Source organism: Mytilus trossulus, chromosome 3 (genome assembly GCF_036588685.1).
Source record: "Mytilus trossulus isolate FHL-02 chromosome 3, PNRI_Mtr1.1.1.hap1, whole genome shotgun sequence".
In the NCBI taxonomy this organism is placed as follows: Eukaryota; Metazoa; Mollusca; class Bivalvia; order Mytilida; family Mytilidae; genus Mytilus; species Mytilus trossulus.
Genome location: NC_086375.1, coordinates 55,132,963 through 55,152,049, shown reverse-complemented (window position 1 = coordinate 55,152,049; position 19,087 = coordinate 55,132,963). Strand labels below are relative to the sequence as shown.

Sequence of the window (19,087 nt, the reverse complement as noted above, 5' to 3'; positions counted from 1 at the left end):
TGTAGTGAAGCACTGTGTATTGTCGTCAATTTATTGTCACATTTGACCCAAAATATCGGCTGAACATATATTTATTGCTAAACATTACAATACAGCAAACAGACTCCACAGATATTGGAGGCGTCTGACTCCACTACTGGAACAAGAAGTTAGCTACCCTAATTAAGATCACCAGAGTAATTTTAGTGTTCAGTTAGCTTCATCGTTAGATCCCTGGCTGTGTAGAAGATTTATAGACACTTTTTATGCGTTTGTCATTTTTATCCATGTTCATGGTATCTGTAACAGATGGTGGCAGAGCTTTTTCCATCTGTTTCTAATACAAGAGTATGGAAGCCTCTCCTCTGTTGAAATCTTTTAAGTTCTCGTTAAATGTTAGTCTTGGGTATCGTACATGTATATGATTACTGCAAAACTACTTAAGATATTATCTTGGGAAATATATCATGCCGGACCTTGATAATTACAATTGCAATAGGATAAACATTTAATTAATGTTAAACTCTTGAATATTTGTGCAACAACCCTTCTTTACCAATTCAAAATTTGTCATATAAAACTGTCCAATTACCGCACGATTTTATAGAATGACGTCTAGCTGATTTTACAGAGTTATCTCTCTGTAGCGTTAGGTACCACCTTAAAAAAAATCAACCGAAGACAACAAATAAAATTCAAAGCCAATCATTAACTACATTGTAGTTGATATTTTAAAGGTCCAACATCACACTTATTACATGTAGAGGGAAAATGGGTATGAATGTGTCGAAATAGACTGTCTTCATACCTAAACACTAAGTATTATATAGATTTGTGTTATGCTGAAAATGGTTCTTGTGCATTTGTATATCGGGATAAAATTAGAATTGTTTGTTTAATCCATCATATTTATAAAATTCAGTATGCAAATCCCACATAATCATACACCTATACAATTATGTTTTTTTTGTACAAAAAAACAAATTCGAGTTTATAAATTACATTTTCATTTAGATTGTTTTAGTATAATAAGTACTAATGAATTCCAAGCGCACATTGTTTTTGCATGGTAGATTTCCCACAAATGTTACAAAACTGTCATAGAACTTTATTTTCCGTATTTAAGTCCATATACTTATTGTAGCTGTACCTCTGTACATGAATTTACCTCTTTTGTGCCATTATACCAACAAATTCTGAAATAAACATAAAACAAAGAACAAATTTAGTGTTTTATGTATTCTATTACTTGTTGTTAGCGCTTCGAACCAATATATTGTGATAAGAACTTTCTAAAATTATTACAGTCTGATATACTTATGTTGTGCGGTTGCATCGCTGTCGAAGTTTTAAAGCGTCTGTCTCAGGAAGTTTTTTTCCTCGTTGTTGAAGAACGCGCCTTTTGGTATATTATTCACGTAGCTGCTTATATGTAAACGTCATTCGGACTTAGCTGGGTAGTTATCTAGTTATCATGTGGCAAACAATCCACATTTCCTTATCATTTTTCTATAAAGAACTGAGTCAATTGAAAGTATTTCTAATGTTCATAAAGAAATTGTACATAAATGACTCGGTAACGGTAGATCAGTAGTCTTTTGTAACTGATGCTAAAAACAATATCAGTACTACTTGTTATGCTTTCTAAACGGCTTATAAACATACAAATATAGCGACTGTCATATTAATCGAAACTCGGCGAAGTTTATAACAAATGTATATATGAATATGAATATATTACAATAGAGGACAAATCTGTTGATAATCTCTCATCTTGTATGTAAACGATACAGAAAACAGAACATAAGAAATGCAATATATTGTTATAAATAAACAAGCATGTTTCGTTTAATATGCTATCATTAGTCAATAGACGATACGAAAACTACTTGTATTTTGTTTCAAACTTGTTTACGTTTGTGAAAAACATTTTCATTTTATTTTCTTTATGTTAGGTTTATTTCATACCGCCAGGTATACATTTATCATATGTATTCGACAATTTGTTTCATGATCAATCATACCTTCATAGTTAACCTGACCATCTCCATCAAGGTCTGCCTCTACAACCATTTCTTCAATCTCGCTTTCTGTTAAATTCTCACCAAGACTAAGCATTACTTGTCTTAATTCGGACTGACTAATTTGTCCATTTCCATCTTTATCAAATACTTTAAACGCTTCCCGCAAATCTTCTTCTGGGTCGCCGCCATCTTGTTGCTTCTTTGCCATCATGGCTACAAATTCCGGGAATTCTATTGTTCCATTACCTATTTGTAAAACGTAGAGACAAATGAAACGTTTTTCTATGCTTAGGATGTCTTTCCTTCCAGTACATAGCCTCTACACTAACAAGACTTCTACAGTGACCTCTAGATGTGGTTTAATTTGTCAATGTGTTTATATGTTCTTGAGTTGACGTAACATAGACATTTTACTCTTCGCTTTAGTTTATTAATGTTGTGTAAGTAGTAATAATGGACTTGTTCTCTTTCCGTAATGGCCTTCTTTTATACAAATTATCATGTTTTTATTTGTTCAACTACATTTTAATTGAATATCGTGCTGTTTTATACTAGTTATACAATATGTTACAAAACGACAAACGACGATATACATATTTGTATTTGAAGTGTCCAGCATACTTGTTTTTATCATATAACCAGCGAGAGTGTAAATGTAGAATGTTGTAATGTTGTAGAACTGAACGTTTGAGAGCGTCTTGTGTATTAACTGAAAAGAAACAAATTAGACAATAACACAATGTAACTAAATAACAAACCATCCACATCAATTTCATTTATCATATCCTTTAGTTCCATCTCTGTCGGGTGTTGTCCCAGAGATTTCATGACAGTTCCTAGCTCATTTGTTGTTATCCGACCATCACCATTTTTGTCAAATAAATTAAAGGCATCCTTCAACTCTACAAGACAGAATGCTTATTGATGTATTTATGAAAAATAAATGATTGCATAATTATAAGTTTTTAATGATACGTACAATCAGATTATTTTTAATTTGCAATTGCATTTATTATCAAACGTATTTAACTAGTATGAACAATTAACATTTACTTTTGAATAAAGGGATATTTTGCAGTTTGAGTCAAAGAAACAGCAGCCTAATATGGTTAAACATTTATTAGTAAAAAGTAAAATCACAAAAATACTGAACTTAGAGGAAAATCAATTCGGAAAGTCCATAAGTTACTTCACACACTTACGAAAAATTGACATTCATCCTAAAACTGAAAGATGGCTAATCAACATAAGATATGAGTTGTTATATAAAGTCTGTTTTCAGTAGATCCAACCATAATGGGAGTAGTTAGCTTAGCATCCCCTGCACACTGGTTGGTCATTTTTTCTATTTGTAAGGATATGCCAGGTTTGTAAATATCGAAAGCAAACAGACGTTCAAATTAAGATCAGTACACCTTTCCTATATTGCCTAAGATCAGAAAAGAGCTTTTGTTGATTTTGTTGCTTTGAATATATTTTACTTTTCTTTTGTCTCATTTGAATGTCTTTTGAATCAACGTATTTATAATTACCTATTTTGTACAAACTTTGAACGGGTTTTTGGAAGCATATTGCCATCAGTCTCTTAAATGTATTTTTACGGGTTCTTGGAAGCTTATTGTCTGTAGTTTTTTTTTGTTTTTTTTTAAATGCGATGTTTTTGTTTAATTTTGAACGTGTTCTTGGAAGCATTAAGGACACAGTACTCAATACACTAGAATTACAATTTACCTTCAATGTGGTCGTCTGATAACGTGTTACTCTACAAATATAAGAACATTGAAATCGTATCAAAAGTATACAGGTAATCCTATTTGTAAATAATAAACAGATAATTTAGCAGGTGTTTATTTAGTGACTCTTTATATGTAGGCGTTTAACCGTCACACGCCTTTATTTCATAAAAGTGCATATTTGTTCATTTAAAGTCAAACTGCGACGCCATACGAACGAGAAGATAATAAATATTACTTTACACTTACAATTGTAGTTAAATATGTTATTAAACACGGTACACCTTCATGTGCTTGACTGATTATTATAGTTCATTATCCAGTAGGCCAATTTAGTTCATCAGTAAAATCAAATATTTATTTATAAAATAAAATTGAGGTTTTAACAGTTTGAATCACACCAATTCAATAAAGTGTGATACATGGTGAGTTAATAAGGTAGGAATTTGCCTTGATTATTGCATCATCCATCATGTAATAAGATTAAAAGGGACATTTTAAATAGGTTACGTATAAACATATTTCATTAATGAATTAGTCATGCATAATTACAGTCGAATGTAAATAATTACGAAGTAAACAAGTTGATATTTTATAGTATGTATTTCTATGTTGTGGTGTTTCACTATTGTTTCAGATAAGGGTGAAGGTTGGTACCTATTAAAATTTAAACCCGCTACATTTGTGTGTAACTGTCCTAAGTCTGGAATCAGATGTTCAAATGTGTCGTTTGATGATATGGTTCATGAGTGTGTCTTGTTGCTATTTTTTTTATAAAGATTAGACCTTTGGTTTTCCTGTTTGAATGGCTTTACACTATTCATTTTCGAGGTCCTTTATAGCTTGCTGCTCGATTTGAGCTTAGGCTCCGTGTTGCAGACCCTACATTGACCTATAAAGGTTTACTTTTACAAATTCTGACTTTCATGGAGAGTTGTCTCATGGCGCTCATACCACATCTTCTTATATCTTAGTAATTCAAAAGTATAATTAGGAAACAAAAGTAGGGCTCTCATATAAATCCATTTCCCTAAGTTCAAAACTAATGTTATAACACTATATTTGAATGGTGATACACAGACAAATATACATTAAAAACATATACAGTGAAGACAAAACTTCAGACAATTTGTCCATTTGTAAAAGAACATACCCCATCATTTTTTAATATACTCAGCTATTTCACATCAACTACATATACGTAAACGGTTACGTGTACTAAAGAATGGAAGATAACAATACGAAAACTAGACGCATTGGGTTTTTTATAAAGAAATACTATTAATCTTCAAATGCGTCCGTATATAGACATACACTCTATTAAAAACCCTCAAGTCCAAGTTCATTTTGGTGCACACAAAACTTACTCATTGAAATAATGACCATACAATACTTATACATTGTTAGAAAATGAACAGATCTGTATAGAAACATGCAGGAAGAAAATCTGGGCTCGTTGAGCTTTTTTTCTTGTTTGTTTTCCAGTAAAATGTACGTTTATTGGTTTCATACTGAGTTCAGGATAAATATAAATAAATAAATAAGTTGATTGTTTTCAAAGGCATACGACAGGCAATGACTATGCGGTATGGGTTTTGCTCATTGTTGAAGGCCGTACAGTGACCTATAGTTGTTTATTTCTGTGTCATTTCGGTCTTTTGTGGATAGTTGTCTCATTGGCAATCATACCACACCTTCTTTTTTTTTATATTATAATAACAACAAAAACGTTCAAGTAGAACATTGGTTGACAAATATATCTTAATGTCCTTAATGTGAAGATGGAAGATTCTGATAGATGCTAACTGTGTTTTTCTTATTTTATGAAAACAGTCTAATCCCGCTAACATGTTTAACCCCGCCACATTTTTTATGTATGTGCGTGTCCCAAGTCAGGAGCCTGTAATTCAGTGGTTTTCGTTTGTTTATGTCTTACATATTTTTTTTCGTTCATTTTTTTACATAAATAAGGCCGTTAGTTTTCTCGCTTGAATTGTTTTACGTTGTCTTATCGGGGCCTTTTATAGCTGACTATATGCGGTATGGGCTTTGCTCATTGTCGAAGGCCGTACGGTGATCTATAATTGTTAATGTGTGTGTCATTTTGGTCTTTTGTGGATAGTTGTCTCATTGGCAATCATACCACATCTTCTTTTTTTTTATATAATAAGTTCTGCTACTTATATGTACGAGTACACACATAAAAAATAAACTAATCATATACTCTTTAGACCCTACTTTTTACGAATAACATTTTGACACTGCCCTTTTTACTGCCTTTGATATTGGAATTGTATATTTTTTCGAGATAGGATAGTATAATAGTATCTTGAGTTTGATAAAACAGAAATTGAGTATGTTTGTAATAGTACATTTTCATTGTTTGACGACCTTGCATGTAACATCATTCAAATAGTTCGAGTCGAACGTATTAAAACGATCTGGGTATTGTTTTTAATTTTCGGCAAACTTCGTTTTTTCATTAATTCATGTTTTCTTGTAATAAAACATTGCAAAACAAAACCTATAAAGTACTTCTTCCGTCTATTTTTCAAGACTGGATTTGTAAACATGGTCATTTATCATTTAAAACCGGACGGATACAAATTTATAGATCATTTGCTTGGCCTAGAAATAGTTAGTACGCTATATTTTACACAATTGGACATCTTTCTATAGTTTACTACACATAGTTTTATAGACATGTATAAATGGAAAAGGCGTGTCTTGTTTTATTTTCCTTAATAAGTCTTAAATATAATAATACATGAAAAATATAGTGTATATATATTACAACAACAAATATGTTTATGTGTGTAAGTTTAGAATGTCGTCGTTTTGCGTGTGAAAGAAATACAAGTTGCTTACCATTTTAGTTGATGTTGATATTGTAGGACTTCACAGTAAAACTGATATTTGACCTGAAAATGGTGGTAAAATATTTAGCTGGGGTATGTACGGGGTAATTTCACATTTTATGTGTCTATTTATTTGACATGGTTAATGACTTTTATTAGTTGTGATTTATGATTATATAAGTTTCTCGTATCAATATATGGGATTAGCAAAGTAAAAGATTTTAGATTGCTACTCTTAAACAACTAATTGGTAGTAGTTTCAAACTACATATACCGTGTGTCAAATTGTGACAATAACATTACTGTATCTACATTTAGAAATAATTCTACAGCCCATTCATTTAAATAGAAATCCGCGCATTTAAAGATAAAAACGATAAATTCTAAAGTAGTGGGCTTAGTCTAATCAAAGTTGTTCCCTTAAATATTTATTGGTTAACGGTGAATAAGTGAACAGCATTAATTTAGTTCTTAAACATAATATAAAACGGCATTTTATGTCGATTTGATAAAATGTCGTAAAGATGAAAGACCACGTGCAACTGTTTATTACGACAATGAAATGTAAAGTTGAATATACATGATTTCATCAAAAGATAAGAAAGAACTAAGTAGTTTTGGAATATATTTCTTTTATTTTACAGAATACTAAATTTTCCTAAATCCATGAAAACCAGGCAAGTAAACCAGACGATAAAAGAGACCTGTTTGAAAGTCTATGTCTTCCTTTCGGTAAACGAGGTACTCGGGAACAATTCAGTACTTTTAAGAACTTTCTAGTAACAATCAGGCCTTCGATTGCATCCAATGTACCTGAGGTTAGTTGTGTCGGATATTTATTAAACCTTTTGAAGCATCTGCCATGGCCATTAAACTATTTTATTGGTTATTTTTTGCTCAAATATTTTATCATGATTTCTTTTTCTGCATAAAACAAAGATACACCATCCTTTCTTCTAATGATACTATACTGTTGTATAATATACAAGAGTTCCAAATGGTGAAGTTGAAACCATCTCTTCGTAAATTTTACGGTTACCACCGTTATGGAATATCTGTTTCACAGATGATTTCGGATATGTACCTTAATTATGTCGTAAATACAATCCCGTTTCCTCTTCACAAATGTACCTACCGATTTAAACTATTTACCGGGTTTGTAATAACATGAGCAACACGACTGGCACCACATGTGGAGCAGGATCTGCTTACCCTTCCGGAGCACCTGTGATCGCCTCCAGTTTTTGGTGGGGTTCATATTGCTTAGTCTTGTAAATTAGTTTTCTATATTATGTCGTGTGTACTTTTATTTGTTTTTTTTAGCCATGGCATTGTCAGTATATTTTCGATCTATGAGTGTGACTGTCCATCTGGTATTTTTCGCCCCTCAGATACATAAATCATGGACAATATTACTTTTTTTTTTAAATGAGTTTGCCTAAGCAAAATGCATTAAATAATGTTATTTGTCTTTCTACACACTGTGTGGACTTCTTGAACGGGAATGGGATCCCTAAAAAACCCAGAGACGGATTGAGCGGGGAGAAGGACTCCCCTCCTCCACCACCCCGCCCTACTGAGTGACTCAACTCACTGCCGACATGTTTTAAATGTGTATTAAGATCGTCGACATCATTTGATAGATCTGTCAGATATGTATTGTTCTTTCATTGCATCCAATAGACAATGGTTTTATGTAACCGACTTTTGACTACGGAACATATGATATGTCCGACAGGTTACCTTCTCTGTGGTTGGACATCTTGGTACTCGGTCAAGCAAGAGAAACGTAAATAAGTAAATTCAACCGAGACTATTTTGAGGGAAAGTTTACTGTTTAATGGTTTTTATACACGACTAAATCATCAGAAAGCATTAATCTTTCCCCCGAAATTGCACCGTTTACATATATTATTTTACTTCTGTTGGTTGCTCGTAATTGACCCGAGTACCAGGATGTCTTACCACAGAGTAGGTAACCTGTCAATAAAATATAGAACCGTGGGTAAAAGTCGGTTATAAGTAACAACAAAATTGAGAATGGAAATTAGGAATGTGTCAAAGAGACAACAACCAGATCAGAGAACAGACAACAGCAGAAGGTCACCAACAGGTCTTCAATGCAGCGAGAAATTCCCGCACCCGGAGGTGTCTTTCAGCTGGCCCCTTAACAAATATATATGTTAGTTCAGTGATAATGAACGCCATACTTAACTCCGAATTGTACACAAGAAACTAAAATTAAAAATAATACAAGACTAACAAAGGCCATAGTTTCCTGACGTGGGACAGGCGCAAAAATGCCGCGGGGTTAAACATGTTTGTGAGATCGCAACCCTCCCCTCAAACACTATTGCAGATTGTGGTATTTTGACTGATTGTGAATTCGCATGTAGAGTTTTGCATGTATAACTGGAGACTAACGCTTATCCTGTCGACGCACCTGGTTTCGCTCCTTTTCGAGGTAATGCGATGTCCTTAGATTCTGTTGTTGAATTTGATTGGTCTCTTTCTCGACGATTTACAAGATTTGAACATCGGTAAACTACTGTTGTTTTAGCCCATTTAGATCGCGAGGTAGAAATGTACATATGTGGTTGTTCCAATTCTTACATCTGTTCGATCAGCATAACATTTTAATTCAAATTAGTTATTTATGCTGCTTATTATAGGTGTAGTTTCTGGAAGAAAAATATCTATATACGTCAGGTAGACAGCAATCCTAGTGCTTCACATGATTATCGAAAAAATATATAATGGTTAATACAGTACAGAAAACAGAACTCAACAATACACAGACTATGCTTTTTTACTTACTTTTTTTCATTTCGCATCCAACCAAGTTTTCTGAAGAAACGATTATTGCCTGCTTCGTTATTATTGAGCTTGAAGTCAACTTATCGCTACCTTATCAGTTTAAAGCAAAATATGCAGATGAATAAGATAAACAAGTCAATGGTTTTACACTAGTAATTTTGGGGCCCTTTATAGCTTGTTGTTCGGTGTGAGCCAAGGCTCCGTGTTGAAGGCCGTACTTTAACCTATAATGGTTTAATTTTTAAATTGTTATTTGGATGGAGAGTTGTCTCATTGGCACTCACACCACATCTTCCTATATCTATGTTGTAATCACAGGCGCGTGAGTATATGATACAGATTTGTTTTTGTTTTTAATTTCGAGTGAGTCAAACGACTTTATTAGAGAAAATACCCAATTTTACCATCCATACTAAGAAACACATTTTAGTATGGATGGTAAAATTGGGTATTTTCTCTAAGACGTTTAACTCACTCGAAACTAGGTGAGACATATCCCGCCACATTATTTATATTTTTATTATGTATGTGCCTGTCCCAAGTCAGGAGCCTGTAATTCAGTGGTTGTCGCTTGTTTATGTGCTACATATTTGTGTTTTGTTCATTCTTTTTATACAAATAAGGTCATTAGTTTTCTCATTTGAATTGTTTTACATTGTCTTATCGGGGCCTTTTATAGTGACTATGTGGTATGGGCTTTGCTCATTGATGAAGGCCGTACGGTGACCTATAGTTGTTAATGTCTGTGTTATTTTGATCTCTTGTGCACATTTGTCTCATTGGCAATCATACTGATGTGAAAATCCATGGATGGTACCAGCGGGGTTCGAACCCACAATCTCAGGATCTAAAGGCAGCGCTCTAACCAATTGAGCCAAAGAAGATCTTCCCTAACTCAACTAGTTAGACTACCTTTATATCCTCAGGTCTACAACACTCTTCCCCTTTTTCTTTTTCTCGGGCTGCGTACCATCCATCCGAGCAACTCACAGGTCCACTACCTGTACAACCCCGAGCTATCTACTCGGAAATCCTCTGGCCAGTTCCACCTTGATATGTCATGGTTATCCTATGACCGCTGGTCAACCACCATGACCCCATATCAAACTGCCAGGCACCTATATACACTTGTTTGTACAAGTAGTAATTGCTCGCAGCGCCAATGCTGTGAAAATCCATGGATGGTACCAGCGGGGTTCTAACCCCCAATCTCAGGATCTAAAGGCAGCGCTCTAACCATCTCAGGATCTAAAGGCAGCGCTCTAACCAATTGAGCCTAAGAAGATCTTCACTAACTCAACTAGTTAGACTACCTCTATATCCCCAGGTCTACAACACTACCACATCTTCTTTTTTTATATATAGAAGTGATAGATACGTATTATAAATATAGAATATTGAATGTTTTAATCAACACCAAAAACAAATCTGTATCATATACCCAAGCGCCTTACAATTGACTTTCATATTTATCACTTACCTTGACGTTTTCTTGTTCTACTCTAGGGGGCCTCAGTGGTTTAAGTAGTTACTACTGTAATCACTAGCAAGTCAACACCGAGGTTGTGAGTTCGAACCCCGCTCGTGCGGGTGCATTCGACTCAAATCTTAATTGACTAGGACTGTCAGTTTTCCTATCGTAGGTAGGTCGATTTTTTTTAAGTGAATATTAAAGCGTTAAAATTTTCCTTCATATAACTACTGCCAAGCGAGACAACTCTGATACATTATTTAAAAAATAAATCAACACATATACCAGGATTTAAACTTTGTATTTGGGCTAGACGCGCGGTTCTTCTACAGAAGGATCGTCGGACGGTGACGCTCGAATCAAAACAGTTTTAAAAAGCTAAATAAAGCACGAAGTTGTGGAGCTCTGAGGACTGGAAATTCTGAAAGATTTTTCCAAATACGGTAAGGGGGAAGAAATCATTTGAATTTCGAAAAAAATCTCTGAAAAGTTAATCTATAAATATGACAATTCATGTAAACAGATATTATAATCATCATAGATCTGAATGCAATCTGTGTTGTTTGAAAATTTGAAGATGGCATTATTTTGTTTAATCTATGTCAGAATGAACAGTCTGGTCTTTAGCTCTTTTTTTTTAAACTGCATTCGCCCATGTTATATTGATAATCATATACAATTTCTGAAGGGTTATTACTAATCTGTATATTCCAACACTGATACACATACGAAAAATAGTAGAAGTTCTCAAACGATTCGGATAAAAACCTATTACATAGACATGTACGTTCAAAATGGATGGTGGTTTATTTTATATGAACTTAAATATCACGTAGGAAGGTTTATACAGTTCGCCCCCATTGCTTTATCCTCAAACTATGTGTTTAAATCTACACCTTTCATTGCTAAGCTTGAATCTGACAACAACAGATAAAAAGATATATGATTTTAGTCAACCACCTCAAGAAAACCAATGTTGATTGCCATTTAAAAAAACATCACTCGATATCCCAATGTTATTAAATTTTCTGTTGTGTACATTCAATGTTCAAACATTTCTTATAGAATTTCGACTAAACAATCTCGGACTTTTCGTTTGATTGTTCAATGCTATATATATTTGTCATTTATATGTAAATATGTTATAAAATCTTTTAACAACTGTGCATTTGAGAAAATAAAATTTCAATAAGTGCTCAGTAGAGTGTGATCTCTGTGTATATGGGTTTTAGCACAAATATAAGCAAAATCTTTACAAGTGAAATAGGACGAGTTTACCGATAAGATTAGAATGGTCTTTTAAGTAGATGTATACTCTTGTCAATGAATATGAATGGGGGAACAATGTTAAATTAAATCGGTAGACAGTTTGATCTTATATACTACTTTTACAAATGATATAGAAGATGGTAAGTCACAATTTATATACTTATTTGGTTAACATATATGTGGGTGTTTTAAGGGTCTTTTTGGATCAATATCTGGCATTGTCAATCGCGATTTTTAACAGAGACAATACAAAAGGAAAACAAAAGACGTGTTGTTTATTTGGACATCACAAAAAATGAAAAAAAGTTTTGCCTTTTGAAACGGTTTCAAATAAGAAGGGCGAGTGATATTATTATCACAGTGAATTTCAAGCCGAAGACCACCAATGGGTCTTCGATGCAGCGAGAAGCTCCCGCACCCGGAGGCGTCCTTAAGCTGGCCCCTAAACAAAAGTGAATATACTAGTTTAGTGATAATGGACGTCATACTAAACTTCAAAATACATATAGTATGAGCTGAGTCTGTTTGGTGATCTCAAGCTGATAACTTGCACGTGAACTTTAATGGACAGTTCTTTCGTTCACAACCGTAAATCATCTTCTTTTTTGTTTGTTTGTTTGTTTGTTTGTTTGTTTTAAAAATAGTTGAGTCTGTATAAAAGCATCGTTTTTTTTCCATTTTCCATTAAAGCGGCGTGTTTTCATTTACAAATTTATATTGTAGGCTGACCAACTTACAGAAGAACAAATAGCAGGTATGATCCTTTGCATTGTTTTTTCTTTGTTTTACAAATGATTGAGAAGTACATTTTTAACTCCTCGATGAATATAGTAAGATTACAAGCCAACACTTGATATTAACACCTTTTATATCTCTTTATGTTTAAATGTGTTTTAATATCTGAAATATAGTATTTTCATTTAAACTGAGAGAAAGGAAAGAAAACCGTATACAGAAATGCTTTTATTTTAAAAAACCAATACAAGTCAGAATTGTTTATTTCACAGAATATTATGAAGCTTTCCGTGCCTTTGACACTGACGGGGATGGATCAATCAGTATTCAAGATCTCGGAACAGTTATGATGGCTTTAGGACAGAATCCTACAAACCAGGAATTGAAAGAAATGACACATGCTTATGCTGATCCTGAAAGCAATGGTATACTGCTCTCGTTATATGTTTATGTTTGATGTGAGCTTGCTAGTAGTTGAAGGTGCAAAAAGAAAAACAACGTAAAAGGGGGAAAAATCAGTTTAAAATCTGGATTGTTCATTGGACATTTTAATGTCTTAACGTATTTTATTACAAACCAAACCATTACTGAAACACATGTACTGATGTGAAATTTGATAGAAAATTTATACAAAAAATACAATTAACCCTTTCCATGCTAATATGAAAAGAAGATGTGGTATGATTGCCAATGAGACAACTGTCCACAAGAGACCAAACTGACACAGAAATTATCAATTATAGGTCATCGTACGACCCTCTACAATGATCAAAGCCAATACCGCATAGTCAGCTATAAAAAGTCCCGAAATGACAATGTAAAACAATTCAAACGAGAAAACTAACGGCCTTATTTATATAAAAAAAAATGAACGAAAAACAAATATGTAACTCATAAACAAACGACAACCATTACATTACAGGCTCCTGACTTGGGACAGGCACATACATATAAGTCTACTATGAGCTGATGTGATCTTTGGACAAACATAAATGTGTGTTGTGCGTGTCTTTCTGGTTGACTGGTATATCTTGAAAATAATTTGACATATTAAAACAAATTAAAAAAGAAGATAGTCGAATAAGTAATGACAACTTCAGACGAATTTTCTCACGTAATATATAGTTGACGGAGTAACATACGATTTATGTTTAGATCAATCCACCGCTTTTATTCTCGATCAGTGTTGAGACTACCATTACCATAGAGAAAAACTCTCAAGTAAGAGCATTACAAACATAAACAAAACATTTCGAATACATTTCCGGAAAGTGAGCTCAAAGAACTGCTTAAGTTAATATATGAAGTATTACCGTCCGTCACTCAAAAGTAAGAAGATATTACCTTCAAAGAGACTCGATACAGCAGTGTTATCATCAGTATACGGAAACAAAACAAACAGTATATCTAAACTGAATCTTAATTATAGATAAAACAAAACAAAACCAATCTAATTAAAAGAAAAACGAGCACTCATCGCTCCCATTTTCTGATATGTCGCGTGGAGCTCAGAAAACGGAAGGGATGACAGATCGGTATTTAATTAGATTGAAACAAAACAAAAGCACTAAGTCTTGCTTTAAAAAAAAAGTCACAATGTGTTAACAACGTATACGGCAAGAATACATAGGATTTTTTTTCTTTCGCAACTTAATGTCCACTATAAGAAATAAACACACTGAGAAACAAGTTAGGGAGAGAACGTCAACGTATTCATTAACTTAAACCATCTATACAGGTATTCTGCTGGAAATCTACAGTAATGTTCTTACTTTTGAGTTTTCATTGTGTATCAAAATGTGTATTTTGTCCATATCGATCATCTTCACTTTCTTTTGTTTAAACAGGGGAAGAACTTATAGACTTTCCTGATTTCTTATCTCTTGTGGCAAGGACAGTGAAGGAAACAGATTCGCATGAAGAACTTCGGGAAGCTTTCAAAGCATTCGACAAAAATGGAGATGACATTATAGATGCAGATGAACTCCGGAAAGCAATGTCAAATTTGGGAGAAGAATTAAGTGAAACTGAAATTGATGAAATGATCAGAGCTGCTGATAAGGACGGTGATGGACAAGTTCACTATGAAGGTATAAATAGAGGTTATTCAATATGTATTGCATTCAAGATCTTAATAAGTAAGTACCATAAATTCTCAAATCGCCACATGTTTGACCAACTTTTGTTCTGGTATTTTTTCTCTTGTCATTCATGCTGAACGTTTATCAACCGAAGAATATAACATGAAAGTTTATGTGGTTAAGTCTTTAGTTTTCTATGGTGTGTGTTGTGTTCTATTGTTTGTCTATAATTTGTCTTTTTCTTCCTCTTTTTTCGCCATGACGTTTTGTGTTCATTTTTGACATACGAGTATGAATGTCCCTCTGGTATCTTTCGCCCCTTTTTTAAAATAGTGCAGCACTAACATTTACACCTTATTTTTCAACAGTTTCGGGGAAATTGTCAGTTAAGATAAGAGGATATCGCCGGAAAAATAAAGAAAAAAGTATCACACGAACCATGATAACACTGTACAAATAGTCCGTTGCAAGATATGGTACATAAGCCTTTTCGGGAATTACAAAAAAAGATACGTCATTTTTTAAATGTGTAAATATACTGCTATAAAACAACTCATATTAGATATGCGGTTTACATTAATTAACCATGTAGTCAACAATCTCTTTGCATGAATGGTGTTATGAATGTGTAGACTTGGTACCTTTTATCTTCTTTATGTCAAAGCAACTTTGAAGTAACATCAATTAAAATAAGATCTGATTTTCTAGTTTGAGTTCAAATGAATTTTGTTTTATTTGTCAACAACAGCATGATCTTTTTTTAAGAATTGCATGTTTCTTTTTGTAACTTCATTGGGGTGTAAAAGCGTTGACCGAAGTACATTTTGTTTGAAGCGCGGAACCGCTTCATTCTAAAAATGTGACCACGGTCAACGCTTTTACAACCCTAAATGATAATGAAAACACGAATTTTATAAAAAAAAAAATATTTAATTCACCTGTGCATTTTATTGTGGGGCCACGCGTTATCGTGGATGGTAAGTTTTATTGAGTGATGCATTGCTTGAGGAATAACACGTGATGTGCAGTTAGCCAATCGGAATAAACTATTATAATGAAACATACATAAAATGTAATTATAAGACAAATGCAATATATCGTTCACTGTAATACAAACATCGTATGTTATCTGCAATCATTCAAAGACCAGATTAAAAATTGTGCACACAAGATTTCAAGTGGTGCGCTCATGATTTAAAGTTGTGCGCACAAAATTTAAATTCGCACGTACAAATATATTAACTTTCATTTTTGGCACTTAAGGGGCTCTGTAATAGAAGGATAAGTTAATATAAAAAAAGGTAAAAAGTTTCGCTGCAATATTTCTTATAATCAATATAATGGAAATTTGATGTGACGTGTTCCCGACTCCAATTCCAGCATAAAAAAACAACGAAATTGAAATTTTCGATCAACTCAACGACATTTAAACAATTTTGTTTTGTACAAAAATCATTTATTAAAAAATATTATAGTTAATTTCACACACTTAATGTTACACTGCTTTTTAATGAATAATCTGTCTTATGAAGATTTTACTCCAGTTACCTTTCTTTTTCTTTTCTTTTCAGAATTCGTTCATATGATGGCCTCAAAATGAAGAAAAGTCATACGGAAAACAGTAGTCTTGTGCAATACAATTTAAACTTTTTGAACTATGCATTCAGATGAGTGTTTCTATTATCAGTAGAATTCACTCTCTCTTTTTGTTAAAATGCAAGTTATAATATGTTACAGGCATTAAAGGGACACCAATTGTCATAGTTTATCTTTGGTGGGTGTCATTGGTCAAAATGAGAAGAATTGTATGATTGTTGATTGCAAGGTTAACACCTATTTCTCAATATGTTATCCATACATAAATAGTATGTGCTGTAAGATTTTAATAAAAGCATCACTATAGCGCTCTAAGAATACCCTTTTAAGCCCCCAAATTAAAAATAAATAAATTATGGAACGTACTGCTGAAACAAATTAGAGATGATGATGTGGCCAGTCAGATCAATTATTGTATCTAGCAGCTTTTTTATTCGTCCGACCAAGTCAGTCAGTTGTATAAGAATGTCTGTCCATACAGGATTAACCCAGTATCATGTACATGTAGATGCTGACAAAAAGACGATTATCGGATTTTTCAAAGAGCTACAACGGAAATTATGTGTCACTTATACCCCCATTTTCGCCAGACGAGAAACTTAAATGTGAATCGTTTGTATGGGGTTTTGAAATCGCCATTAATTGCTATTGGCCCATTGATTTTCAAAAGAATTAGTTTTTGCCGAGCCTGCGTTTTTTGACGCAGAAAGCTCGACTTAGGAATAGTGATCCAGCGGCGGCGGCGTAAGCTAACTTTTTAAAAGCTTTGTATTGTAGAAGATCGAGGACCTAGATGCTTCATACTGTATACATAGATGCACCATGTAATACGAAGTTTCTGTCTGTCACATGTCCATTCGACCTCAGTTTCATAGTTCAGTGGCTACTTTTTATCATATTACTCTTGTTATGAGTAATATGATAACTATATTTTGTATGTGTGTACCTTGTCCGTCAGATAGTTTTCAATCGGTGGTTAAAGTTAAGTTTTTGTGTTTTGGTCTGTTTTTCGTATATTTATGCAATAGGTATATGATAATTGGTGTATGGAATTATTGTAAGGTCTACATGTCTTGCTGGCATGTGTTATCTAAGTAAACCTCGACCTCATTTTCATGGTTCAGTGGTCAAAATTAAGTTTTTGAGTTTTGGTCTTTTTGTAATACTATATGCAATAGGTCAGATGTATTTGGTGTAAGGAAATATTTTATGATGTACATTTCAGTCTCGCAGGTTTTATTTGACTTTGACATCATTTTCAAGGTTCATTGCTCAGTGTTAAGGTTTTGTTTTTTGGTCTGTTTTTCTTAAACTATGAGCAATGGGTCAACTGTATTCGTTGTATGGAAGAATTGTTAGCTTTACATGTCTGCCTGGTATGGTTCATCTTACCATGTTCTCATTTTCATGTTTCATTGGTCAATGTTAAGTCTGTTTCGTAGAAACTTTAAGCAATTATAGGTCAACTATATTTAGTTTATTGAATAATTGTAAGGTGTGCATGTATTTCTTGTTTGGTTTATATGACCTAGACCTCATTTTCTTGGATAAAGGCATGTTAAGTTTATGTGATAATTGTAGTAAAGCTTTATATGTAGGACTATCAACATAATAGCAATGATAAGTAAAGAAGGCGAAACCATTACATCGTGTGAACTATTGTTTTTATAAATGCTATATATTCTGCTTCATATAAGTACAGGTCACCAAAATAAGGACTTACAATAGTATCCTTTGACAACCTTATATATAATAAAATAATTTACGAACAAAACATATTGAAGACATAAACAAACGGCATCCACTGGACTACATGCTCCAGACTTGAGATAGGGTCAAAATGAGGCGGTATTAAACATGTTTGAATGCGCCCACTTTCCCATCCCTTATTTTGTCGACTGCATACATTTTTACAAACTTTTAGCTTTTTGAAGAATCCACATCTTTTTGACATCACCGGTAGGATTCAACGAAGTGAACCTTTCTTTTATAGTTTCTAAATCTGAGTGTATGTTATAAATTATTTAAGAAGCGAAGCAACCAATCTGGTGGGTTAATAATACCCTCAATGACAAGGTAAACAACAGCGGCATCGACACATTGCTGACAATCGTGATTCTTTTTTCGTATTTTACCTACTATCAAGTTCATTGCTAGAGAATTTACTTTGGCCAATTGTCTTGTTTCAAAAAACAAGTGATGTCTTGTGTAAGACAAGAAATGCTTTCCAATCTGCTATAGTTTTACAGGATGTATACACTATATACAGTGGAGATCAGTTCTAACCTCTCATTAGAACTGTCAGAATAATCTGTCCTAGAACTGTTCTAACCTGTCCTAGAACAGTTCTAGCTAGAACAGTTCTACCCTAGAACTGTTCTAGGTAGAACTGTCAGGATCAGTTCTAGGTAGAACTGACTAAATCAGTTCTAGGTAGAACTGTCAGGATCAGTTCTAGGGTAGAACTGTCTAAAACTGTTCTAGGTAGAACTGACCAAATCAGTTCTAACTGTAGAACTGTCAG

General features: G+C 33.5%; 2 protein-coding genes across 5 annotated transcripts; one reads left to right on the top strand and one right to left on the bottom strand.

Moving 5' to 3' along the window:
- Positions 1 to 922: 922 nt before the first annotated feature.
- On the bottom strand, positions 923 to 6,657 carry LOC134711872 (neo-calmodulin-like). The gene is made up of 5 exons (XM_063572829.1): positions 6,605 to 6,657; positions 3,735 to 3,765; positions 2,762 to 2,905; positions 2,004 to 2,249; positions 923 to 1,175 (listed from the first exon to the last, which is right to left on the bottom strand). Exons 1-5 carry the CDS (start codon positions 6,605 to 6,607, stop codon positions 1,144 to 1,146), a joined length of 456 nt encoding a protein of 151 aa, XP_063428899.1. The 5' UTR covers positions 6,608 to 6,657; the 3' UTR covers positions 923 to 1,143.
- Positions 6,553 to 16,740, top strand: LOC134711870 (calmodulin-like). Of its 4 annotated transcripts, none has more exons than XM_063572824.1 (6): positions 6,553 to 6,687; positions 7,239 to 7,335; positions 12,875 to 12,905; positions 13,159 to 13,311; positions 14,734 to 14,976; positions 16,539 to 16,740. In XM_063572824.1, the coding sequence occupies exons 2-6, from the start codon at positions 7,261 to 7,263 to the stop codon at positions 16,565 to 16,567; spliced, it is 531 nt and encodes a 176-aa protein (XP_063428894.1). In that variant the 5' UTR covers positions 6,553 to 6,687; positions 7,239 to 7,260; the 3' UTR covers positions 16,568 to 16,740. The 4 variants fall into 4 exon arrangements, with proteins under 4 accessions (XP_063428894.1, XP_063428895.1, XP_063428893.1 ...); XM_063572823.1 differs by having other exon boundaries at positions 6,596 to 6,698; XM_063572825.1 differs by lacking the exon at positions 7,239 to 7,335 and having other exon boundaries at positions 6,558 to 6,687.
- Positions 16,741 to 19,087: the final 2,347 nt, after the last annotated feature.